Source organism: Stegastes partitus, unplaced genomic scaffold (genome assembly GCF_000690725.1).
Source record: "Stegastes partitus isolate 25-593 unplaced genomic scaffold, Stegastes_partitus-1.0.2 Scaffold173, whole genome shotgun sequence".
NCBI classification, from domain to species: domain Eukaryota; kingdom Metazoa; phylum Chordata; class Actinopteri; family Pomacentridae; genus Stegastes; species Stegastes partitus.
This window is the reverse complement of record NW_007577904.1, coordinates 582078-607992: the sequence shown is the minus strand read 5'-3', so window position 1 is coordinate 607992 and position 25915 is coordinate 582078. Positions and strand designations below refer to the sequence as shown.

General features: G+C 40.7%; 1 protein-coding gene across 1 annotated transcript in view; it reads right to left on the bottom strand.

Annotated features, from left to right (window-relative positions):
* aqr (aquarius intron-binding spliceosomal factor) overlaps positions 1-25915 on the bottom strand; it is a 51557-nt gene that overhangs the window by 14032 nt on the left and 11610 nt on the right. The window contains exons 15-31 of the mRNA XM_008279864.1: positions 21776-21878; positions 19834-19954; positions 19309-19450; positions 18670-18848; positions 17552-17719; positions 15589-15758; positions 14329-14570; positions 13991-14140; positions 12978-13047; positions 11846-11956; positions 11255-11364; positions 8078-8213; positions 5872-6081; positions 3519-3656; positions 3349-3420; positions 2300-2487; positions 2034-2205 (exon numbers count right to left, since the gene is read on the bottom strand). Coding sequence (XP_008278086.1) covers positions 2034-2205; positions 2300-2487; positions 3349-3420; positions 3519-3656; positions 5872-6081; positions 8078-8213; positions 11255-11364; positions 11846-11956; positions 12978-13047; positions 13991-14140; positions 14329-14570; positions 15589-15758; positions 17552-17719; positions 18670-18848; positions 19309-19450; positions 19834-19954; positions 21776-21878 — 2482 coding nt within the window. The remainder of the gene's footprint in view (positions 1-2033; positions 2206-2299; positions 2488-3348; positions 3421-3518; positions 3657-5871; positions 6082-8077; positions 8214-11254; positions 11365-11845; positions 11957-12977; positions 13048-13990; positions 14141-14328; positions 14571-15588; positions 15759-17551; positions 17720-18669; positions 18849-19308; positions 19451-19833; positions 19955-21775; positions 21879-25915) is intronic.

The following is a 25915-nucleotide window of genomic DNA, read 5'->3' as shown; positions in this document are numbered from 1 at the left end:
AACAACTGTACAACAGCCAATTTAGAGGAAATGGAGCCAAGGAAGGGATATGGTTCTCTGCTCTGGTGGAACTAAGTGTGCACGAGTGTGTATCTGTGCGAAGAAGTGTATAAATCCTGTTCGGAAGGTGCCACACGTTGTGAAACATGAACCATTGCAGCTGTTCTAACATTGTTTTTAGTGTCCAACAAGTCTGTCCTTTGTGAACATAAAGATGTTTTTTCACTGCTAAACCCTGAAACTAACACATCAAGAGACAACAAAATGGGAATTTATTAAAAACATACTTAACACAGAAAGATGTTAACTAAATTGCATAAATAAGCAACGATTGTTTAAATCCAATTAAGCAAAATCAGTTACACTTAGCAAATGAGACATTATCTGATATTTAGCATGTCCACCATTGCTTTCAAGTACCGCACTAATTCTTTTTGGCCTCGAGTGTACAAGTTCACAGCACACTGTCACATCTATCCGGTTCCACTCTTGGAGGATGACCTCTGTGAATGCCCCGAGGTTTGGTGGGGAGTGCTGAGCAACTTTTCTCTTCCAAGTCCCCCCAGGTGGTTGATAGGGTTGAGGTCTGGTGACATACTTTGCCACGCCAACACTTTCACCTTGCTCTTTGTGAAAAATGCAACAGAGGCCTATGAAGGATGTTTTTGTTCATGATCGTGCTAAAAATGTGCTTGACGACCCAGTGTGTAGAGCGAAGGTAGCATCTTTTCTGGGAGCTGATCTTTTTTTCTTTCCCTGATCATTAGAAATCAAGGACACTGTTATACCAATATTTGGAACTAACATACATGAAATGTTGTATATTCATTAACATCACATTATAGCAGGGAACCTGGTATTAAGGACTACTGTAGTTGAATATGTACAGTACCAGTAGAAGGGGTAACTTTTCTATACTCTTCTTTCTTTACTGTGAGATTGATAACTGTCTTTTCTCTCTCCTGTGGCTATGTCTGCTATTTCTTTTTTAAAAAAAAAACATTTTTCACTGTGTTTATTGCCACTAATCTCGTAACTTGAAGTATTCTTTGTCCTGTTTTCCAGGGACTGATTTAGCTTCCTAACTTAGTCGCTAGCATAACCAAGCCTTTAGCCGTTAGCATAGCCTTAGCCACTGTGACGGTAGCTAATTTCCTAATTTGTGGCAATGGCCTATGCTACTTGTTCAGTTTTTGCAGGTTGCGTCCCTACCAGACTAACTTGTCACTTAGAGCACAATGCTAATATTACTCCAGATCCTCCAGACAGAGTTAACCACAGGCCTGTTAGTTGTGCCACCATGCAAATTTGGCACTATCACATCCATAAAGATTTGTTTTTTATTCTCATCAGACCAGAGCATAAACCTAAAAAAAATTATGAATGTGAGTCTTTGAAAACGAGCTCTCTTGTGCCTTGGTTCCAGCAGTAGCTTCTTGCGTGGGCAACAACTATGCAATACAGTTCTGTGCAGTCTGCATGTGTACCATATGAAATTAAACTTTCTACAGCTTTTGCCAAGTCTGGTTTCGATGTCTTTTGATTTTGGTCAGCTCACCGCTTAGAATGGAAGGTCAATTTTATGAGGGTATGGTAGTTTTTGCAACCTTGGCTTTAATAATTTTGCCTAAAAAAAACATACTTTCCTTGACAGTTTGACACTGTAACTGTCCTACAGATTTACTAAATACTGGTGCCATGTACTCCGTATACATGTTTATCCAAATTGAAAAATCCCATCTGTGTGGACTCATGGTGTAAGCAGCTGGGTATTTACAGCTGTAAGCATTTTAACCATAGTATTCACTTCCAATTCATTTTCAGGAAGTTTTTTTATGTTAATCATTTTTATCTCATTTTTATTTCTATCTTTTTATTCTCACTTTGTCATGGATTTTGTAAATATAAAGGGAAGTTTGAATATGCAACACTACTGGTAGGCAGAGAAATGCAAAATGTTGTTACGAGACAATATTTGTACAAATGCTGATTTGACTGTGTGTATTTGTGTACTGGCGTGTTGTGCTACCGACCTGGTAAAAGTAAGGGTTGGGCTCAGATTCTCCCACCCCATTGAAGTCCTCCACATTAACGAGCTGGAAGTCAAAGGTCAGGCCAGGGTTTGGCACCTGGAACTCAGGGAGTTGCTGGACATGAGGCAGGTTCCCAAGGTGTTTGTAGCGCCAGTTGTAGAGGTTACACAGGCTGTTTGACAGAAACACATTAGGTTACACTGTTGAAACAACAACAACTCATAAAATCAAGTCAGTCAAAACAGACTAGCAGTGTGATCACCCACCTTGCACGAGCACGTCCCTGTGCATCCAGGTCGATGGTGGGAACCCCGAGGCGCACAAATCGGGTGAAGAGAGACTGCTCCATGTTGGAGTACTTCTGAAAGGCCATGTTCTTGATGACTGGAGGCAACTGATGGTGGTCTCCAATCATGATCCAGCGTTTCAGCCTGCTGTAGCCATCCTCTGGGTTCTACGCAGACAGAAAGACAGAAAGAATAAGTGGTTAGAACACCTATTACAGAAATGCTGATGTGCAAATATATTTTGTGCAGTACATGTTTAAAGTCAGCTGAGCTGTACTTTTCTGTAATAGTAGCTGTATTAGCTGTGAATCCACATCTGACATGTAAACATTTGTAACCCCAGTGTATGACAACTATCTTATCTTGTGTAACTTTAATCTATTTTGATTTGCTTAATGACAAGCCAATATGATACAGTGTATGTCAAATTGAATCTTGAGCGTAAAATAGGATTAAAGTCCAGCAAGGAAGCATGAAGAGCCACTACAGTGTTTTATTCATATCAACGTCATACTCCAAAATTCTACTAATTAGATGTGGTTTATTCGGAGCTTGACCTCCCTCAAATTTGATATTCCAATCGTTGTAAGTCTAGAGCTGATTTAATCACTGAAATCCCTGGTGAGGGTTGAATGGCTGGATAGTGAAGGGGAAGGGGAGGGCGAGGCACCTGGCAAAAGGCTCTGACTGTAGCTCACTGGTGAAAAGAGATAAAGACAGGAGCTCTGGATAGAGCTTAATGATCTCATCTGTACACAGAAATTAGCACTATCTCAGACAATTAGGCGCAACTACCAAAGACAAACACCATTACTATGTATTGAGTCCATCAGTAAAACCTTAACAGGGAAAATCAGGTGGTGGGAGGCTGCTAAGAGCACTGAGGTAATGATTAAACTAGACTTGATGTGGGACCTTGACAGTGTTTTTTCAGGGCTGTTTTCTCAAGTGCACATTTTCAGCAATAATTTTTAGGTCAGGATTAGCCTAAACATAATAAGTCAGGGTTAAAGTCAGGAGAGGGTTACCTGTAACAGCAGAGGAATGAAGGTCTCGATCTCCAGAATCTGTGCAGCTTCTTCCATCAAGATGTTGTCGTACTAATAAAGAGAACCAGCAATTTAATATAAACATTTATAATAACTGCAGTGAATACAACCAGGTAGTCAAGTCTGTGTCTTAGGTGAGAAAAGCCTACCTTAAATCCTAGCTCCACCAGGTCGTGACGTTTGAGTGCAGCATGTGTGCAGGTCATGGCAATGATTTTTGCTTCTTTCACCAGCAGATACTTGGAGCGGTCCAGCCCACTCCTCAGCAGCTCAAAGGCCCTAAACTCCTTCAGGGGTAGACGAGAGAGAAGATGAGGGTCAGGAGTTGAATCACTGTTTATAGCAGTATTTTTATTTATTTATTCATTGATTTTTTTTTTAAAGGCATGAATTGGGAATACAAAACAGCATCATGAAGAAGAAAGTTATCACTAAGATAGCAATCAGCTATTAATGATTCTGTTTATTTTTAGTTTTTTTGCACACTAGTATTGTGAGAGGAAACTTTAATGAAAAAAAAAAGATGAAAGAGGATGGAAAATATGATTAAGGTGAAGTCATTAAAAAATAAAAAATCCAAAAAAGGCTTACTTTAGAATTTACAAATACAGCCATTACATTATTAAAAATCTGGCGTCTTATCTTCAGACCACACACTGTAACATCTTCAACACACTGTTTTTGATTGCTGAAGCTACCCGGGAGACGAACTTCAGCACTGTCATGTGACCAACATCTTGCAGTACCCTGATTTTTAATGAAAAGTATCAACAGAATGCCTCTGCTTTCTGCTCTCATTATGAGTGAGCCTTCTCTTTTCCCGCGATGCAGTGATAAAGAGACCAGCCAGTCGCAGGGCTCCTCTGTCGAGAGCATACCGGGTGCAGTTTGGTGTTCAATAACTGCAGCTTGAGGAGCACTTTAGCACAGATTTTCTTACATAGCCTATACTTCAATGAGAAATTCGGGGACACTTTTTGCCCAAAACACAAATCAGTTCGCTTCAGAGTGCCAATATCATGGCACTACAAATAGATAAAAATAAAAAAAAAGCTGGGGGGCAGCGCAGAGGGGGAAATATGGGTAAACAGGCATGCTATTTTCAGGTTGCCACACTAGCTGTGTGGGTGCAGGAAGCCGGGGCGGGATGGAGGGAGGAAGCGAGAAGCAGACTCGGACAGTACTGGGGTATAAATATTTGATGTGTTACTATTTTGGCATTAATATTAAACCAATCAAAACATGCAGTATTAATGAGGTCTATTTTTAACCCCCATGGCTCCAGAGTGGTTGAAGTGTGAAATCAAGATGGTAAGGATTTACAGACACTGAGACGAGAAGATAGAGAGAGAGAGAGAGAGAGAAAAACATAGTAAAAAGCGGTTAATATATGGTGGGACTGCAGAGGAGTAAACAGGAGACGTCTATACAGGAACCCAAGAGGCACATTGTGTCTCTGTCTTTCTGTCTAGCAATAAATAGCAATAGGATATTCCTATGACAGCTTATTCAAAACTGCTTTAACATTTGAAAAGGCAGACAGATAAGCAAATTCAGCAGAACACTGCCTTTGCTACCCTGCACCACATACAGCAGTACCTCTTAATGGGTGTACAGATTTCACTGCAGCATGGGTGAGGCTGTGGGAGGAGGGAGAGGTGCTGTGATGCAGTGATACAGAGGCCAGCCAGATAAATCAAGGTCACCACACGTGTTGGGATATTACCTCAAGCCAATAACTTCTTTATTGCTTTTCAGAGACCTTCTTGGTGTTCCCATAAATCTGAAATGTTTTTGTTATCCCTATAGAAATAGTCAACGGGGTGAGGAGGAATGATCAGACGTCTTCAGCTGTGAGTTTGTGAATGTGAACAAGTGTGGAAAAGAGTTCAAGAGAAAACTAAATAGTGAAAAAATAAGCGCTTTGATAATTATTATTACTATTGTTTTTTGTTTTTTTTAACGAGCTAACAAGCACATCTATAGACAGTATCTTATGAAATACTGGTACACGATTCACTATTAACCAAAGAAGCTGAAGCAAAGAGGCAGGTGATGGCTAAAGCACAAACAAGAATGCAAACATATCCACACAGAAGCGGTGAGTGTCTGACCAGTCACTGTTAATCTAGAGCAGCCTGTTAGCATGGTGGCCAGGAAGGCAGTTACTTGTGCATGAGAAATTGTGCAACACCTGTACACACAGCTGGCGAATAGGTTGAGAAAAAGGTCAAATACAGCTGGCAGAGCTTCTGTGTGTGTTTGAACAAAAAGAGAGAAGGGCTGTATGTTTACCTCTAATTTGAGTTTGTGAATATGTGCAAACTGTCTATTACTTGGTGATGTGTGCTTTGTACTGCAAAACACACTGGCTTTACATGTAATGACATGTGCTCTAAAATTACCTTGCCTTATTGCACTGAAGTAACCTCTTTACATCCCACTGGGTGTTGCTCAGCAGTGAGGAAACTAGTGCACTCTGTATGTGTGTGACCCTCTTACCTCCAGCTGAGTAAATATTTTCTTGATGTGACGATAGCAGCCCTCCGCAATGTCCATGTCCTCTTCATACGACCGGCCCTTGAACACAGGCTGGGGAGCGTTGGAGAAGTACTTGTGGAAGGGAAAGTGTGCAGCAACCACCCCCGCGTCCATTTTCTTGCCCTGTTTAGGCCTGACTTTGCTCATGTACTCTTCCCAGCGAGATATCACCTGTAGTGAGAAGGAACAGTCGCTCAGTATCCCTAAAATCTGTGTTTTACTTGCACACATTAGTGTTTTTGTATCATCACACTGTACAAACAGGCCCTCAAAGTAGAGCAAAGAGTTCTGCATGGCCCTACCCAGCCTAAATGGTCCATTCTGTATTTTTTCTATAATAATTTGACTAAGGCAAAAAACACATTACACAGAAATGAAACAAATGAGAACAGAAAGCCTCACTCTTACGGAGGTGCCCCTGCTGAGCACCTAATAAACCAGCTTCAACCAAACAGCAGGGTAGCCTAGTTCTATAAATACCCTCGTGAAAAACAACTTTAAGGATAGCATTAATGAGTCTGCTAGAGGACTCAGCTTAATTGCATGTTAAGTATCTCTCTGTACGGACTATTAAGACCACCATGGAAACCTTAGGTGTATGTACACATAAACTAGTTATCACAAAGTTGTCTGCCAATGGTCAAGGCTTCACCATGGCAACAATCTCCACACAGCATCTTCAAATGTCTCAGAACTATACTGTCGGCTGGTTTTCAGAGCTATTATAACCATATGAACTCAGCTAAAATTAAGCGTGGGTTGTGAATCCAATCTCTGTAAAGCATCAAATTAAAATGGAACCACGGTGGTATGTGAGAAACAATTGACAGACTTCTGGCAAAGTGCAAGAATGGCAAGATGAATAGCATCAAATATACACTACTGACATTAGAGCTGGAGTAGTGAATATAGTATTCAAGTTTTTTTTTTTTTTTGTTAACTCATCAGATAATTATCCGCTATAGGATTTGATCTCAAGTATGATCTCATGCAGGACCATGCTGTGGCATCTTTACACTGTTTATAAATGTCTCACATAATTGTTTTTGATGTAACACTCAAGTGACAGCAGCGTCGTTCCACAAAAAACTATTACTTGACCTTCCACTAAAGAGGACACCCCACACTTCTATATGGTGCAAATGTCTATTTAAGAACCCTTCTTGTAAAACACTAATCTTGAATAGACAGACTCGTCTCCATAGCACTGTCAGTGCTGGAGAACAGTCCGGCTGCTCCTATTAATATTATTCTGCTACAGTGGAAAAAAATGTTCAGGCTTGTTCGTATTTCTTTAAACCAATCCAAATTAATTTCAGTGGCAGAAAGCCCAGGATGCAGCAGTGGTGCCCCTGTTATATGTCAGGCGGACAGCTTGTTTTGGGGGGAACATGCTTGGATAATTAAACTTTTTCCATAACCTCAGGGCAAACTTGCAATAATCCCCCCGTGAGACAGAAAAAAGATTAACTTATGTAGATCTCTACAAACAGTCACCAAAAGAACCAAACAGGTCTATCTTATTGCGATTCAAGTATTTGTGAAAATGTGCCATTTGTAGTGCTATGTTTCTAACTTCCCACAGTGAAGGGGATTTTGATGATGGTAACATGCAGATAGCGAAAGGGAAGGAGAATGCCACATGAGATACGTGACCAATGGCAGGCTTATACCCACAATCTTCATCTGGTGAGTCAGACCAGTGAAGCATGGGGTTGCAAGTAATTATCTGTAGTGGCATTTCTCCTGCAGACTGAGGGGGCTGCAGTAATGAGGTAACAGGAGTAAACAGCAAGGGTTGTGAATGTTTCTAAATATTTGCAGTCTAGACAAAAAGAGCAGTGAGACTGGGGAATGGAAACTTCAATAATGTCTGGACAGGACAGACGTTACAAAAATCCATTCTAATTAATTCTGAAAAATATCTCCTGGATCCCTTTAACTCTCGCCGTGTCTGTAAATCAATTTCAAAATCTAAACACTTATTTCAAGGATGTTTAGATGCTTTAAAGAAGGACTGAGCGATGTAGTTTAATAACGTCAAAAAAAAACAAACCAAAAGAGTGTAACATCTGACTTTTGAAAGGTTTTCTAAAACCTGTATGCATGTACTGCATTTTTTCTCTGCACATCACAAAAACAACAATCACACTTAGATATGTCTTACCTGGTATAGGTAAAAGTGTCCAGCAGTCTCACAGGTGTAAGACACATCTCCAGGGACATCCAAGCTCTCCTGTAACCTTCCCACCTCTCTGAGGAGCTCCAGTCTTCTGGCTAGGACATAGTTCACCCTGCCATATCTGGGGACGGCACAGTATAGTCAGTAAACAGCCTCTATACCGTTAACCTTATTGTACAAGGATAAACAGGCAGTTACAATGGTTTGTCACAAGTAGTGACACAAATATGACATAAATGTAATAAATGCAACATTTTAGGGCTGACACTAGAAATGTCTACTTATGTCCATACCTAAACTGAATGAGGGAGGACATACAATCTGTTGATGCGTGGAACTGAACTAGCATTTTATTTTAGCATAGACACATAATCCGATTGTGGTGGAATTGATTTGAAAGCACGTTGACTGTCTGCTTTCACTCTTTAATGCATCATTAATCTTCTGCTATGTGGAATGATCAGATTGTCTCCTGTCTGCTACTACAATCCAGTATCAACTTTACAGCAATACAATTGGTGTCATGACCTACACTCCACATCTCATTATTCGGTGTTATTACCCACATTGCCCTACATGCTGGGGACCAGCCCAAACAGAAGCTTCAGACAATTACCTATAACGTGAGACATGGTTGGTTTGTTATTATTGACTTGACTGTGTTGAACGTTGGTTGCTTTGTGCTGGTCATCCGAGGACATACAGTAATTCAGAGTAAATTATGCAAAAGGCATTGTTAATATGACTCACTGTACGGCTAAGGAGGATAACGGCTGCTCTTGACTGTGCACATGATTATTTTGTCTAATTTCTATCATGATTCTCATTGTGCAGCTACACAATATTGCTAAAAAAGCAATTATCAGATGGCAATGTGAAGACACACAAAGGCAGGAAGTAGGAGGAGTCACAGGGTAATACTAGAGGTGAGCACTATTTTTAGACTCTCCAAAGATTCTCAGTCAGCAGATGACTCAAAGACAATCACACTGCTTTGCCTTTTTGGGCTGAATAAAATTAAATAAAAATGAGAAGTGACCTTGCTTTTCAGGATGACACAGTTGTAACACACTCAGTCACTGTCTGAGACTGAAAACCGAAAATAGGCACACAGGTGCGAGCAGCAGTCGGTATTTATCGACAAGACTGTTATGTTTTGTGGGAGATCTAATGCATGTAAAACTTGCACAAAACAGCAGCACCTTAAATCAGCAACCTAGAATACAAATATGAACTAGCCACAATGACATATGGCTTCCTGTATTCTGCTACCAAAATCCACTTTCAAAATCTCATTAAAACACCACAAAATTCATCATGAAATGCAAGAGGGCATTGCTAATTGATGCTGTAGCTTCCTCTTTGTTAGGCATTCAGAGAAGCTCTGCCGTCCATTTTTTATCTAGTATACAGTGTTAATTAAAACTCTCCAGCTCTCTCCTCTCGCTGGTGTCAGTGGGGTGGAAGAAGTGTGGAGTCTGCATGTTGTTATGAGGCAGCCAGGCAGGCGGGAACATATTAAATGCTGCTAGCTAAAGCTCCCTCTTTTATGTCAGTATTGCTGCATAATTTAAGAATATAAGAGACTGCTTTCATGTGTAGACACCAGTTTTCATACAACTGCATTCATACTAAAGTCATGCACTCACACTGAGGAGCAGTCATACAAAGGCTACAGCAAATGAGAGACATGCACAGCCCTTCCTTTCCTCCTTTGGAAATGATGCAAAGAGCTATAGGGTGCAATTTTCTCAGTGGCAGGCATGGGTAAGGTGGTAATTGACAATGCAGATTATAAGGAAACTTAAAATAGCAACAGCATAAAACGTTTATTAATATTCAGTGACAATTAGCTATTTATATTCAGGAGCTGGCAAAAAAGCTTTGCTAGTAATAAAAAAAAAAAGAAAGATGGTTCTAGCTGATTGAGTCAATAGTGGTGTTAAATACAGCAGATGTCATGTAAAACTGTAAATGTTTTGGGTATCCTGAGATAATCTGTCTTCCTCACGTCTGTCTGGGTGTTTAAAATGCACTGGCCCCCACCTTCTCTTTTCTCATCTCACTATGTCTCAGTAGTAAGGACTGAGTCACAATCCTTCAAGGCATCACACTCACACTCACACACACACACACACACACACACACACACACGCACACGCCAACACGCACACGCGCACACACCTACACACACGCATGCAAAGTGGATAAGAAAGCTGGTAACTATTAGAGCGTCTTAAACAGGACTCTAGTGTTTTTTTTTTTGTTTTGGTCACTTGTTCTGTGCTTTGCCACCAGTTCAATATGAAGAATAGCTGCACTGCATGTGTCCCAAAAGAAAGTTCTTAAACAAGCTGTTTAAAAACAATGTGCAGATTTTTTTAAAGATTGTACTCAGGTAACATCCACCCACCACTGAATAAATAGAGGCTCCTTCCTGACCTGAGCTAAATAAACATCCTAATGGTTTTAGAAAACTGAAATGTTGTTGTTTTTTTTTTTAATGTAATTATGTATTTATTCATGAATTAATTATTTCATCACATTACTGTAAATGGATTATTCATTAAAATACTTTGTGTATCTCAGAAATAGGAAAACGACAACATTACTGCAGTTACTAGGTTAAGAACACAGATGATTTGGATTAATATTTTACACTAAAATATATTTCCAAAACTTCTGATTATCAATTTCATTTCAAAGTTCTTCAGAAAATGTGCAGATTTCAGGTTTTCCATGCCTGTGGAAAATCTCTATAAGTTCTTGTAGTCCAGAATAGCAATGAATGGGTTAATAAGGCATGCATTGCCTCTGAGTGCAGGGCTGCAGGGACAGATCCCTTACACTGGCGGAAAGGTCTGAGAGTCCAACGATGCCTAATGAAGATAAACCAGGTCCATGGCCTGGCATATGAGAGTATCGAGTAGCCCTGTCATTGTGTTGGCTCAGACTAATTATGCATGTGGGCAGCTGCTTTCATGTATGTGTGAGTGTTGTCAGCTACCTCTGCAATGCAGATGCACTGAAAGTCTGCTTATTTGTTGAATGCACTTTCACATGTGTGAATTCATGTTGTCTCAGTTTTCACATGTGCTTGTTTCTTTTAGGTGCACCGCTGTATGTCTGCGTGTCCTCTTTCCACCTGTCTGCTGTCCTCACCTGCTGAAGTCCTTCTCAGTCTCCAGCTCCTCCTCTCCATGGCCCAGACGCAGAAGGTGGCGTTCGTCAATGTCTAGAGCCATGATCTTTTCAAACAGTTGGTTCAGAGCCTGGTGTCGAATGAATCGGGAAAACATGTAAACATGGTCATACATGGACAGTCTTCTCTCTGATACTGTGTGTGTATTTGATGTGTATTATATTTAAGTTAAATACATATTTAACAAGCTATAAGGTAAGCTTCTGTAAAGAAAATAAATGACAAGAGTGGGACGGTTACAGGGGAATAGTTACTATCAAGCTCTGCTTTTTATGTATAACGGTCCTTCTGGCAAGCTTCCACTGGTGCAAAACAACAGCAGATTACTTTATGATTAAATACTGAAGGGTGGAAGATCGTGACACGAGGGAGCTCAGATTTTAATTTTTCCTCCAAGGTTTGAAAATGACTATCGCCTGATTAGTGGGCAGTTCTGAGCACAAGCTGTAAATTCTCTAGACAGCTTCACTGCTATTTGAACAGTGTTCTAGGGAAACTTTTCAAAGATGAGACCTGGTTTGTGTGTAGAGAGGCAGTGTGTGTGTGCTGACCTGGTTAGAGTGTGTGACTATGAGCGTCCTCTGCTCAGGAAAGTTGTGATAGAGGTTTGAGATGATCTGAACGGCAACATCTGTCTTTCCGGTACCTGGTGGTCCGACAACCTGGAGTCACAGCAAGAAGTGAAGAAGGGGTTGTGAGGAGGAAGTTAAACATTTTTGCAGAACGAAACAAAATAAAGAATATAAGCACAATCAGAAGATAGGTTGAAACGGCAATCCCCTGTAAATGACCTCGGGAGTGTGATAGTCTGGCAATGGGCAGGTTAAAACAGGCCAGTGTTACCTGGCATGCCACACAATCACTTTGGTTGTAAATATCAGTAAAGACAGAGAATCAGTGAAAAAAGGCCATATGAGGCAGCAAATATCTTTCAAGCCTCTCTTTTGTACTTATTATCTGCATGTGAATATCTTAGTAGCCCTTCATCACTGCTTACATGCTACCACGATAATAAGCCCCATATTTACTTAACTGGGGGAGGGGGTAGCACATTTAATTTACTAAATAAATATTCATGAAACAGGTTGGTCTTCGTGTGGGTCTCTCAGGTGAGTAATCTCTGCTAAAAATAGTAAACACAATTACATATTTCTGCATAAATCAGTACATAATGAGCTCCTTGGTTTAACTACATGAAAGCTAGGCAGACCGTGAGGTAGTATGTGTTTGTTGTGGCCGCTAATGACTGTGACACATGCCAAGAAGGAAGGATAGAAGAGGCATGCATGCACAGTTGTTTTACGACTCTGTTGATAGCCTCTTTGCCATATTTACCTAAGCTCGCGGCGCAATAAATAACTCCAATCTCGCTGCCAGCTTTCCAATCGGCACATCAGAATAGCACAATGTGTTACACTGCTAGTGACATAACAGTAGCAGGCTGGGATGGCAGAGTGTGGATGTGCATAAAAATTGGTGCATCTGCAGCTCTAAATGTACGCAACCTACAGTGGGAGCAGGGGGGTCAGTGAAATTTGCCTCACGGTATATAAGTAATGGAAATGAGGAATTTGGTCAAACACTAAATCAAAATTTTGCAGATTCTCTTTAGACAGCTTGAGTTAAATCTTAAACTTAACATGAGCAACTTATACAACAAAATCCTGAATACAAGATCCTCACCATGGTTAGTCCTGGCTGCATCCCGGCTCGAATGGCTTCAATTTGCGTTGGAGTGAACTGAATTGTATTCCTGCAAGAAATGTACATTGCTGATATTAATAAATCAACAAATTTGCTTCAGAACCTGAACAGCCTTGAAAGCATAAACACATTTGTATTCAAACGTTTTCATTAGTTTTTTTATGAGCTGCCTATTGCTGCAAATGGGGCTGTGATGCTTTCTGATATCATCTCGAAAGATTAAGTTGGGGCCTCGTCATGGACGTGTAGCTCCTATTAAGATTTAAATATAAAAGTGCAAACTTGAAATACATGCTCAAACACCACTAGATGAATGTTAACTTTTCATGTGGTACAATTATTTTGTGCTGCAAGGTGGCGCAGTCGGTAGCACTGTTGCCTCACAGCAAGAAGGTTGCCGGTTCGTGTCCCAGTGAGGACACCCGGGATCTTTCTGCGTGGAGTTTGCATGTTCTCCCCGTGCAGCGTGGGTTCTCTCCGGGTTCTCCGGCTTCCTCCCACAAGGTCCACATAATTGGTGATTCTAAATTGTCCGTAGGTGTGAGTGTGAGTGTGCTTGGTTGTCTGTCTCTAAGTGTAGCCCTGTGATAGACTGGCAACCTGTCCAGGGTGTGCCCTGCCTTCGCCTTAAGTCAGCTGGGATAGGATCCAGCCCCCTGCGACCCTAGTGAGGATTAAGCGGTGTATAGATAATGGATGGACAATGATTCTGTGCTGTTACAATTCGTACAGGTATTTTAAGACATTTCCCGTTCACCATCTATAAATGAACACAGCTAAGAGGATAGCACTTCAATAATGTTTAAGTTATTATTATTGGACTATATACTGTGGGCAGCGTGCTAGATAAGGTGTAACAATCTTTAAAAAGAAGTCAGTGACTGCAGAATTGACTGCACTGATTACAGACAGTTTAACCAAACATTCTACAACTTTGTCACCCTTCATGTCATTAAGCTCAGAATGGGAAGGCCTGGGTCTTGACCTCTCACCGTTTGGGCTGGTTGTAGGGATATGGCCCACGGTTGGGGGTGACGTAGGGTTCAACAAGTAGGGCCATGTCTTCCTCTTTGTCTTCTATTTCTTCATCAGCCTTTCTCTTCTTCCCTTTGTCCGTTTTGTTTGAGATGGGAAACTTGATTCTGGTAAAGTAAAAGAAACAAAAGAGGGATTGTAATACAATGCAACACAATATACAAATAATTGCAGAAATATTGCAGCAAGTACATAAAATGATAAATGTTTTATACTGACTTTGATTAAAGTAAATTAGAACAACAACAACAAAAAGCTTGTGTTATCATTTTGTTATTGAATCTTTCACTTTCACCTGAAAGGGGGGACCTGCAGTTCAGGATTCTCCTCCATGACCTTTATGGTGCAACCAGGGAAACATGACCTCAAGTGGTCAAGGGACAGGAAGGTGTCATTGAAGTCCAACGTGGAGATCTGATTGGGCATTTTGGAATAGTGGGCACTGCCTGGGTCACCATAGCCAAGGATAATGTCATGAAGCCAGTCTGGGACAACGCATTCTGTGTTCATCAGGTTTCTGATGGTCTCTAGCACTGCCTGAAATAGAGAAAAGTAACAGGTATAAAACCAATCAAATGCAAAGTAAAAAATATAAGAACCTAGTGGAGCAAGACCATACTGAATGAGGAACATCAGACAGCAGACAACCATCCCACAAGAGGTAGTTTAGCTGGATAAGAATAGCTTTGTGGTGGGCTGATGGGACAGCAGGTAATTTGTAAGTCTGTCAATTATATTTTAATGAGCTGCAAACTGTCTAATACCCTGTGCATCAAACACTGTGTGGGGAAATGTGTTTACTTTTATGTGTGTCATAGATCAAAGATGGAGAAGAATGTTTCTTGAATACCCATTAGTTCCTATGCTTTTCAAATTCAGGGGGAAAAAAAAAAACACTTCAAAAACATCTGTCATTGCTTAGGCTGTGAAAGACAGAAATGGGTGCAGAGTTAGAAATAGCAGATTTGACAAAGCTGTAATGAGAAGCTCTCAAATAAAGACATGATGAAAGAGTGCTTTGCATGGTTAACATTCTGAAAATGCTGAACAAAATAGAGCGAAGCCACATAAGACTGGGATTTTTAACCAAAGTTTCACAAACTTACTTGGTTAATGTTATTATGACCTGCAGAAAAAAAACAACTTTTGTGTGTACAGGTGTAAAAATCTTAAATCAGAACTTTGATATAGATTTCCTAATTTATTGCCATTTAAGGTCAATAAAATGTCCTTCTGTAGGACATTACAATGACTACATAACACGGATGTGCTTTCCAACAGAAAGCATATCAACAGTCAGACGTAGAGCACGAGTACGCTGCCACAAGAGAATTCTTAATGGGGGGGGGAGTCATCGGAAGGGCCTTGAGTAGGCAACAATCTCAGACTTGCCCTGGCCCCAACCTTACAGCTACAATACCCAAGAGAGCATAATATGTGCAATACATCACTCAGGGTGGTGTTGGTAGGACCAGAGCTCAAGGCCTGAAGATAAACCACTCAAGTACAATATACAGGGAGGGCTGATCTGTGTGCTTCCACCTGTGGGCCGCACCTTGAAATTGTTCTCCTTGGGCTTGCGTCTCATGATGATGTTGAACGTCTCATATGGGTCTTCAGTGCCACTCTGAATGCTGCTGGTCATGTCCTGCTGATACTGGTTTGGGTCCAGCCATACACGAAACGTTCTGGCGTCTCCTCGCAGCTTTGGCTTTGGTTCAGGTCCTAAATCAGAGTGGCAGAAAGAATTCTTTTTACAGCAATGAAGTACTAATTTCCTGCAGAGACAAACATAGAAGTAGCACTCTAAATTTGTATGACATTTTTTCAAAACACTATAATAAATTGTCATATAGTCTACAGGAAAATCTAGACGAGGGCCCGGACAGAAAAACAGAACAGAAAATGGCAGGGCATGTCTTTGGAGGGACAAAGGTCAATATTAAAATTTAATCTAAATCATTTGAATTTCAGATATAAAACCATTATTTCAATGGTAATTTCCTATTTATTCTTACATTAAAAAAATATAACCCTTTAAAAAGACCTGACCAAGGCAAGTTCCGTGCCCCCTCGGAAACAGGAATTATGTGTTGACGCTTGACTGACAGACAACAGGCTGTAGGCTTATTCCCACAGGGAGCCTGTGTGGTGCAGCAAGTGCAGTTTTCACAGATTTCTAAATAGATTGTGTGTGGAGCGGTGGGGCAGGGAGCAAGAGAGTGATACCAATCCTGTCTGCTTCTGATGTGTGTGCCCAAGTACACATGTGCACAGTTATGTTGGGATCATCAAATCCCCTTGCTAAAATGAGCATGGTGATAGCTTAAGAGTGGAAGCTATACCCTCAACACTATGCAGCAACACTGTGGACAGCTGGGCCAAGGTGTGTGAGCACTAACAAGTATGTGCCATTGTATTAAACTGTCAAGTTATTAAAAGGTGGGATTAAATCATTACATGATTTAAATTGAGATAAATTGTTTATGAAATCATGAAGAATATGGACATTTGTAATATTTTATACAAATGGTCAGCAGTGTAGTTTCTAAAGGGCACCATGCCAATTCCTAGACTTGAAAAATGCACATTTCATCCTGTGTCTCTCATACCTTCACCGAGTGCCCAGTGATTTATGTGACATCACCCCACCACCCAGTTAGCCAAAGTACCACTTATCGCTGTTGGGGATCTGAAAGTTTAACCAAGCCGACATTGGCAGGGTATGTTCCCTAGCATCATGTCTATTTAGAAAGCCCTGCCTCTGCATATTTAATCCAAACAGATGAGAGAGGATAGGGAAGAGGGTGCTTCAGCACACGGACACATGTTCTGACAGAGGAAAAAGGCAAACACTTGCAGGCTAACTTGGGTGAAGCAGCCACTCAGAGGGACTGCTTTGGGCTGTGAGAAAGACAACAACAAAGCAAACCGAGAACATCGTGTTCCTGTATAAATATACTTTACTTTCCAGGAAAGACCAGAGATTTGAATTTGGTCTGAGGGTATTCAATCTGTGAACACAAAAAAGACTCTCTGAGTCTTATACTTGATGACAGCACATTTTAAGGCTTTTGTTAGAGAAAAATAGTAGGTTACCTGTAAAATTTTATTCTGAGCTGAAATCAGTGTTTTAATGCTAGAAAGCACTGTTGCTGGCTATACCTTGCTTCAGAGGTGAGTGGAGTTTATATAACTTGTATGACTGTACTCTATAGGGCAAGTACATTCAGCGTTCTCTTACAGATAAAAAAAAAAAATCACAGATGAAGCCAATACAACTCTTCAGTTACATCCAATAAATAAAGCAGAGGGCAGGGCCTGTAGCTCTCAGGTGTTATTGCCGACCTCAGGTTAATGGAATGTTAATGGGAACAGGTCAGGTCTCACTGTGACTGTCACCATGACAACGCCAGCCTGACCCTGTCCTGAGGATTAATTGGTAGGGATGATGGGAGGATGGATGTCATGTGTCACGGGTGTGTACAATATGCAGGCAGAGGCATATATGAGCATACCTTCCTCAATGACGCGGCCCTTGTCATCCAGCATGCCCTGCACCTCGCAGCCTCTCACGTACACAAGGCCAGTCTGCTCCACAAAAGGCTGACGTCGGTCGAAGCGCGTGCCGTAGGGCAGGTTGGGCCGCACCGTGATCAGAAAGCAAACGTCGTGCTTCCGCAGACCTACAGGAAAAGGGGATGGATGGAAAGGTTAGAGTGATAGAGGAATAAAGGAAAAAAGCAAAGCATTTTACATATATATAGCATGTAGAGGAGTGAGAGAGAAAAGGCCAAAAAGAGAAGCGATGGAGGAGCGAAAACAAACCAGCCCATCAGCATTAACCTGATCTGCCAAACATAAAGCTCTAAATCGAGGAATGATAGAAAAGCAGATAGTACTATTAAATTACAAAAAAGAAAAAGGTTAAAAGTGATTATCATGAGAGTGGAGATGTCAATTTGGGATAATTACTTAATTTTTTTAATGTTTTCTTCAAGTGTTGACTTAATTATTTCCACAGCATTTTTTTTCTTGGTATGTGAACATATAACCTTGATTTTTTCTCCAGAGAGCTAAAGCAAACAGTTAGTCAGAGGCGTCAGTGGTTTTTCTATGTTCCCAGTGAATCAAAGTCTTTTAAGGCTGTCAGGCTGTTAATATTATCTATAGTGTTCTTATCAACTACACAGAGAGATAGAAAGAAAAATGCTCAAGAAATAAAACTGAAAGGCTTTGTGATAGAGGCTACACAGAAATAGCATGTCTTTAGAGACAGGAGGTAGGCAAGGGTCATGAGCCAAGGCCCAATGGGATGGAACACAGTGGTATGGGAAGACTTTATGGACGTTATAAATTGCTTAGTAGGAGAACTGTTAGGATACATAATAAAAGAAGAAATAGGAAAAGTAAAGGCACAGTATGGCAACATAGAAGGGGACAGTGATAATGCAATACAGATTTCAGATGTAATGTGTTTTGTGACTAGTTTACAACACAGAAAACAAAACAGATTAAGTATTACAGGTGTCTAGATTGATATATTACACACACACACACAGTAGACAGAAATTTGTTTTTAAAAAGTAATGTAAATAGGCTAAATATAAAGCCAACAAAGGGTCACTACTATTACCTTCCCACTCATGCTTTATGTGATCTTGTACATTGAGGTTAATGGTGACATCGGCACGAACACGGGCAGGCCAGCTCTCTCCAATGTTGGGCTTGGCAACCTCGACTATGGAAAAGGAGGTGATCGTCTGAGCCATCCTAGCCCAGCCCCCGAACACCACCCCTCCATACTCTGATTGCCTGTGCAGAGGGACAGACAACAAGAAGTTAAGACAAGCGCTGTGGGCGGTTGTCAAGACTGAAAATCAGTTGGATTTAGGGCAGCACATGGCGCTACTGCTTACTTATTTACTTTTGCAGGAACAACAACCAAGTTGCTCCATCACTTGACATAATGGGAGCAGTTGTTATGTTAGGCAATGGGTTTCCAAATGTGGGGCACCAAATGTCATAGTCTTTAATAAATATTATCAATTTGCTGTGCCGCCATGAGAGGTGGATAGAGAATAATAACTTTAATTCATTGAAGTAAGAAGGCAATTTGTGCTGTAGTTGAGTTAGTGGTACTTAGTAGTACTTACAATCACAAGTCTCTACCCGTCATTTCAAAAGATTTTATCATTTCTTTTTAACCAAGAAAGTAATCTGGTATTGCAGACCAAGTCTTTTCTGATACTGACAAAAATTAAGGACATCTTACCATGGTTTCATACGCCACACTACATCTTCTATGTCCTGTCTGATTTCATAGGTGGACTCTAGACGAAAGAGGTTAAAGTTCCTCAACAGGTAGTCATGTAGGGTCAGGAACTGGAGATTCAGCTTTGGTAGAGCCAGGCAACCTGCACAGATGAAGAAACAAAGAAAGAAACAGATAGAAAGACAGTATGAAGCAAACTAAAACACGCACACACACAAACTTACAGTAAATCAAACAAAATTCCTGATTTCACACAGACTACTGCATGTCTGCATGTGACAGCATGTGAGTAATGTGCTTTAGAGATGCTGCTTGAACAGCTAGTGAAGTGTGAGTTGCTGAAGGTGTCAACTGAAGAAGGTTCCCAAAAGAGAGAGGTGCCAGTTAAGCACCAGGTGAGTGTCCTTATGATAAGAGAATGAGGCAACGACTAGACAGTCGAAATTAGCATGTGCTCTAGTGTACGTCAACTCACACAGACAAGCCAGTAGAGTCACAGTTCACACACTCAATTAAAACACACACCTTCGCCTGAGTAGTACTCTGTTGGGACAATGTTCTCATCCCAGATTATCTTCTCTGTTGGATAAAGGGGCATCTGGTTAAGTTGCTCAATCTGAGAGATTCTGCGCTCATGACGGGAAACCTGTGTGGGTATAACAAAAAGCAAGACAGACACAGAGAACCTGGGTTAATGACAAAACGCCCCTCTGAGTGTTTAGGATCTTCATATTGTCCCTTACAAAAGGACAGGCCAGGAAATAAAGAGCAAGGTCACTCAAACCAGACGTTGTTACATTTGTTTTTCGTTTCTAATCAGTTTTTTTTCTAGAGTTCAATTTATCAATATGTGTGCCTAAATAAACAGAAATACCAAGGCTAGTTCACAGGATGAAGATTTATATACATTTTGGGTTATCAAACCAAAGAATTGCATCATGTTTATGTCTGAGAAGATTAGAGGCATTTATGTCTAAGAGGATTAGAGGCCATGTCACATAATATATAGAAGCTAGAGGTGAAAGGTGACAGGGCCCATGCAGATATTATGATGGGATCACTGTATGTCTGTAAACTCATTTAAGAACAATATTGTATTTAACTAAAGAAACATATATTCACACATATGAATATGATCAAGACATTATTGCATCTCTGGTTGTATTGTTACAAATATGTTTTGCTTAAAGAAAATAGGTAACAAGGACAATTGTATTTCATAGTTAGGTTGCCTGTCTATCTACTGCCAGCTCTTAGGCTGAGGTTTTGTATATGTGAACCCAACTGTTGTTGCTTTTACTCTTATGGAAAAACCCATAAAACACATGAATTATTCACAACGTGAAGTAGAGGGATATTTGCTGCTGAATTCAAACTAGCTCATCTGTTTCACTAGAGGAAGTAAACAGCTTAAACTATCCTAACATTGTGACTGGCAGCAGTGCTGCCTCTCAGAAAGAGCAGTTCCTCCTCCCTAAGCATATTTATGACAGTGTTCTGTAGCATGCATGATTGTTTTGCCACTATGCAGCAGAGTTCAGATCCTCTGGCCTCTTTCCTATTAAATCCAGCCAGTCAGGGATGTTGGTTGTTGGGGGCAACCTCAGGCACACGCAAATGAAACCCCTGACATAGTCTCCAGCAACAATCTAATCAGATAATTACAAAACAGCTCTTCAATATCACTTCTCATGGGTAATTATGAATAACTGCAGGACAGCCTTGAAACATCCACTTTGATGAAGAGGTCTACAGTGCGTGTGAGTGTGTATTGGGGAGACTAGCGGGACAAGAGTCCAGCAGATTCCTGGAGAGGTTTTCAAAAAGAAAATTAGAAGAGTGAGGGAAGGGCAACCAGAGAGCACAATCAAATTAGTGCAAGCTTTTCAAGAGATACTACAAAATTGAAGGAAATGAATGGCTCTCTATCTCATCAGACTGTCTTCAATTTACCCTATGTTACACAAATGCCCACATAAAGCAATAATTGGATTAGAAGGCAAATTCAAGAGGGATGGAGCAGTGAAGAGGGGATACTATATGTATTCCAAGGTCAAGAGCCTAAATTAATTACTTTAAAATGTGAAACACAAAACCTATTATGCCGTAGCGCTGAGCAGCCAGTTAATTTTCTGGAAAATAACTGTTTCCCAACACCAACTATACATCTTTTTTATTGCAAGCTGACAAGCTACCAATACCTGATGCATTGCTTCATCAATTTAAAGCTCTGAGGAATTAAACTTGCCCGGAAATCCTGGAATAAATATTTGAATGTCTAATTTACTGAAAAACAAAAGGACCATTTTATAAAGTAAGACTGCAGAAAATACACTGCTTCACTGACTCTTTGTATGAATTAAAGCAACACATGTGGCATCCCAAAAGATTGTTCAGGTTTAAAAACTTCAATGCTCATATGAATGATGTAAAAAAAAATAAAAATAAAAGCTATCACTGCACTTACCAGCAACTCAAGCAGAACCTCTTTCTCAATGGTGGTATCTTGCCCTTCAGACAGCTCTGGCAGCAGACACAGATATGAGGCCACCTGGTGGAGCATGTTGGGACTATACAGAAAGAGGAGATAAACAGAAGGTTAGTCAGCTAGAAAATTTGCATTTGCAAATTACAAATTTAGCTAACACTCTGATCCAGAGGAGGGATGACAATAAGCAGATAATAACTAATTGCTGTCCAAAGATAATGATTTGGTAATGACTGAAACGATTAAGATTACAACAGGGACAATCTGATGTCTATTTCTACTACAATGAATTAACGAAACATTCTGACTGTGTATCATGAAATTTGTGCATCATATTTATAAAAAGAAACAAGGTGTAGTTCCAGCCTCTCTTTTGGGATATTACCTCCCCGTCAGAGAGATTTTTTCCAATTGCAACACCACTGCATGTGTGAAGATACACAGCCATGTCAGATTCTTTGTGCTTATTAGCATTGCGGCACAAAGCAATTCTTCTGTTTGCTCTGACACTGCAGTCCTGCTCTGTCAGCGCATGTGTTAAGGGGCCAGGGCGCACTGATGAGACAGGATTATGAAAATCAAAGCCCATCTCCGTCTCAGAAAGCTGAGGCGTGGCTCTCTGCATACAGACCTGTTTTAATCAGGCTGACACACTGTGACACAGGCAGGGTCTGGTGCACAACGAAGGACAGGGCCTGGACACATTGTGACAGGCCTGGACAGCCCCACGTGGCACTGACCAAGTGTAACCGTGTATGTGCATCTATTCTGCTACTTGCGATGCCACGCTTGAGCAGTGGGATGGCAATACTGCCAACGTTGCAGTTTGGTGGCCCAGTGGATGACCTGGCATAGGTCATGTGGACATTCCTTCCCTTAGCAACAAAATAACAGCAGCACAACAACTCACTCTAAGTAATGGAGATGACTGGACCAGGTCACAACAGACGGCTGAGCCACTGGCAGGGTAAGGTAAAGGTGGGGACACAGCAAAAACTGATGTCCAGCAAGTTTACTCCATAGCCTGAAGGCTGTCTAGACACTTGTTCAGGTTTAGTGTAAGACATTAAACTCCAGATTTGGTTTGGTTTGGTCAGTGTGGTGCACATTCAGTCATTTAGCAACACACTTGTGTTTACAAAACTACAACATGAGACAACATGACAAGCCTGATTCTTTTTCTTCTTGTCTTTATTAAAACAAAAAACACATTTAAATGCTCTTCTGGCTGCCTACATCTACTGAAAATGAACATAGTTTATGCTTTCACCATGTTTTTTTTTTCTTTTCTAAGTTTCACACTACAAAAACTTAATCCTCTCAGAACAGGTCTGGTACCTGTTACTGAAAGAAAAGTGGAATGGATAAAATATATACACCCTTTTAAATGACAGGACCTCAGAAAAGACATAACCCACAAGACTAATTACAGCAATTATTTTGACATTTCCTGCAGTGATGAATGACTCTCTTCAATTTCTGCTAGCATTTCACAGTGATGCATTCTCTTTGATCATGTATTCAATTCATTTCTTGGCCTGAAATGACACTCAGCATGTTTTACATAACTGAAGGAAGTGTAACTGTGCGTATGAGTGTATATGTGAAAGAATGAGTGTGTATAAGTGTGAAATAATGCTGCGTTTGTGTGTTTGGGGAGACTTAGCGGATAAATTCAGAGCGGCGGGTGACTGGGAGCTTAGCCCATGGGTAGCATAGCTGGAATAAACTGGCATTAGCGAGAGTTGTTTGGATGAAAAGTGCCTCGTTAAATCTGATCGGCATATTTAGAGTTACCCAGGAGCTGCTTTGGTGACAGTTGCGGAGCAGGGAACAATGAAGTTCCTGCTATATTCAAAACCCTAATTCTGGGAAAAGGAGCCGAGCTTCTAGAAATACATGAACTGGTTCAGCTAAGTCTTTACCTGATTCAGCTCAGCTTGGCTCATAACCCTCTGCCTGACTCAAAGAAACTTCATGTGGGGTTTAAGCTTTTATAATCCACTACAGAAGTCAAAAATATGGATGTGGGAGCATGGTCTACAAAGAGAAATTCTGAGTAGTTCAAACCTAAGAGCAATCATGACAAATAAAGATGTCACATACTGTACAAACAAATAAGCAATTCAGTGCCTTGTAGAGCCAAAGCACAGTGACTGAAAGACCTTATCAAAGTTTAGGTCAGTAATTTTTAAATGTAATTATGATATCAAACGCCAAGAAAGGTTAGACCTTCAAGTCATTATAAATTAGCAATGAATCAATGTCTTTTCACTCACATCCACACGTGTACAAATTAAAACTCACACACACAGGCCAGTTCATCAAAGTGAGGGTGCTTTTTGGCTCTTTGGAAAGCTAATATGAGCTGACAAACACAGCTGTTCAAAGAGTTTATTCTCAAGCCACTGCAAATCGATTAAATTAATGAGGCGTGCCTCTCTCTCTGGCTGGTACCAGCTGCCTGTTCAAGGGTTCGCTGGCTGCCATTTAGCAGAGAAGTCAGGCAGCAACGGCGGTGCTGCTATATAACAACACAGGAGAAGGATAACTATGCGTATAGGGATGTACTTTAACTAGGACTAGTAGTTTATTAGCCAGGTGATCAGGGAAAGCCTCCTGTCACAGTCGGTCTCCAAAACGCTGGTCCGTGCATTAATCTCATAGCCGATCATATTACTGTAATGCCCTTGTTGCAGGACTTCTCAAGAGGCCAAAGGTAGGCTCAAACTCATTCCCAAAACCAAAGCCAGAGTGCTAACTTGGACTAAGAAAATAAATCAAACTACACCTGAACTGATGACAATGGCTGCTGGGACGCTACAGAATTAATTTATTACTGCTTGTTTAAAATGACAAGGCTCCTAAAAATATTTCCAACCTGCTCACTGGCTAAAGTCAAATCAGATCCCTCAGACCCTTAAGTATATATCTTGTACATCTACCTGGAATTAAAACTAATTCAGGCGAAGGCGCATTTGGTCACTATGGTGCTGGTAGTTTGTCTGTGTGTTTCTGTGCGTGCGTGTTGTAATCCATGTGTGAATGTTGCAGTAGGAATAGGACAGGAAGATTAAAAAGTGGAATTGTGAATTGTGTTGTACATGGTTGGGAGGTTCTTTTATTCCTGAGGAGGATTTACGTGTTTTCTATCTCACCTGTTTATCTTCTATCTCAGTGTGTATGCAATGTGATTTATAAATAAAACGGATTTAACCATAGTATCTGGAGGTTTTTTTTTTTTTTTTTTGCAAATTTGGAGCCTTTGAAGCTAAGTGGCACTTTGACATGAGGCAGAATGGTAGAAATACAAAAACAGTATACTGCCTGTAAGTAAATATGCAGAACATTCACACATCAGGAATTAGTCCTCTTGGCTAAAACAACACTCTGTTGCTAGCAAAGTTATTAGCAATCCCCATTCAACCAACCAACCAACCAACCAACCATGCATATGGGTACTGAGGCCTAGTATTAAACAGGCCCAGTGGTTAAATTACAAGCTCCAACATCGTCAATTCTGCTGTTTGTACAGGAGAAATTAGGAAAATAGACTTCCTGTTTATTACTACTACATATACATTATGTTGTACATATCATCTGCTCAACTCTGATAAATTTCCACTATTGCAAACCTAAAAAAGGATTTTCCCCTCTCTGAGGCTCAGTGCGAGGGGCGAGGCCAGCGATCTCTCTTTTACACACTCACACACAGACACCTTGATCTTAGTGACAATGGCAGAGAGCAGTAAACATTCATAAGTGTGGTTACACTGTACTAGATGCTGACAATGCCACAAGTGCAGCAAGTCTTATCCAGCAAAAGTTCACCACATTCATGCAGAGTATAGCACAGCTTTTCACTGCTTTGCTTGTAGTTTGTCTCTTGTTGCCCCGGGAATGGTACGTATGCAAGCAGCTCAGAGCCGTCACATGAAGTTAACTAAATTATATCAACATGGGTTAGTGATTAGAAGTAGCCAGAGTACCATCTGAACATCACTCAGAAATTCAAAGTTTCAGAGAACTCAGATCAGGAGGATTTTGTTATTTGGGGAGCTGCAGGCAAACTCTATAGATTCACCCTTTGTCTAACTGAATGTTGGTATTGGCAGAAGA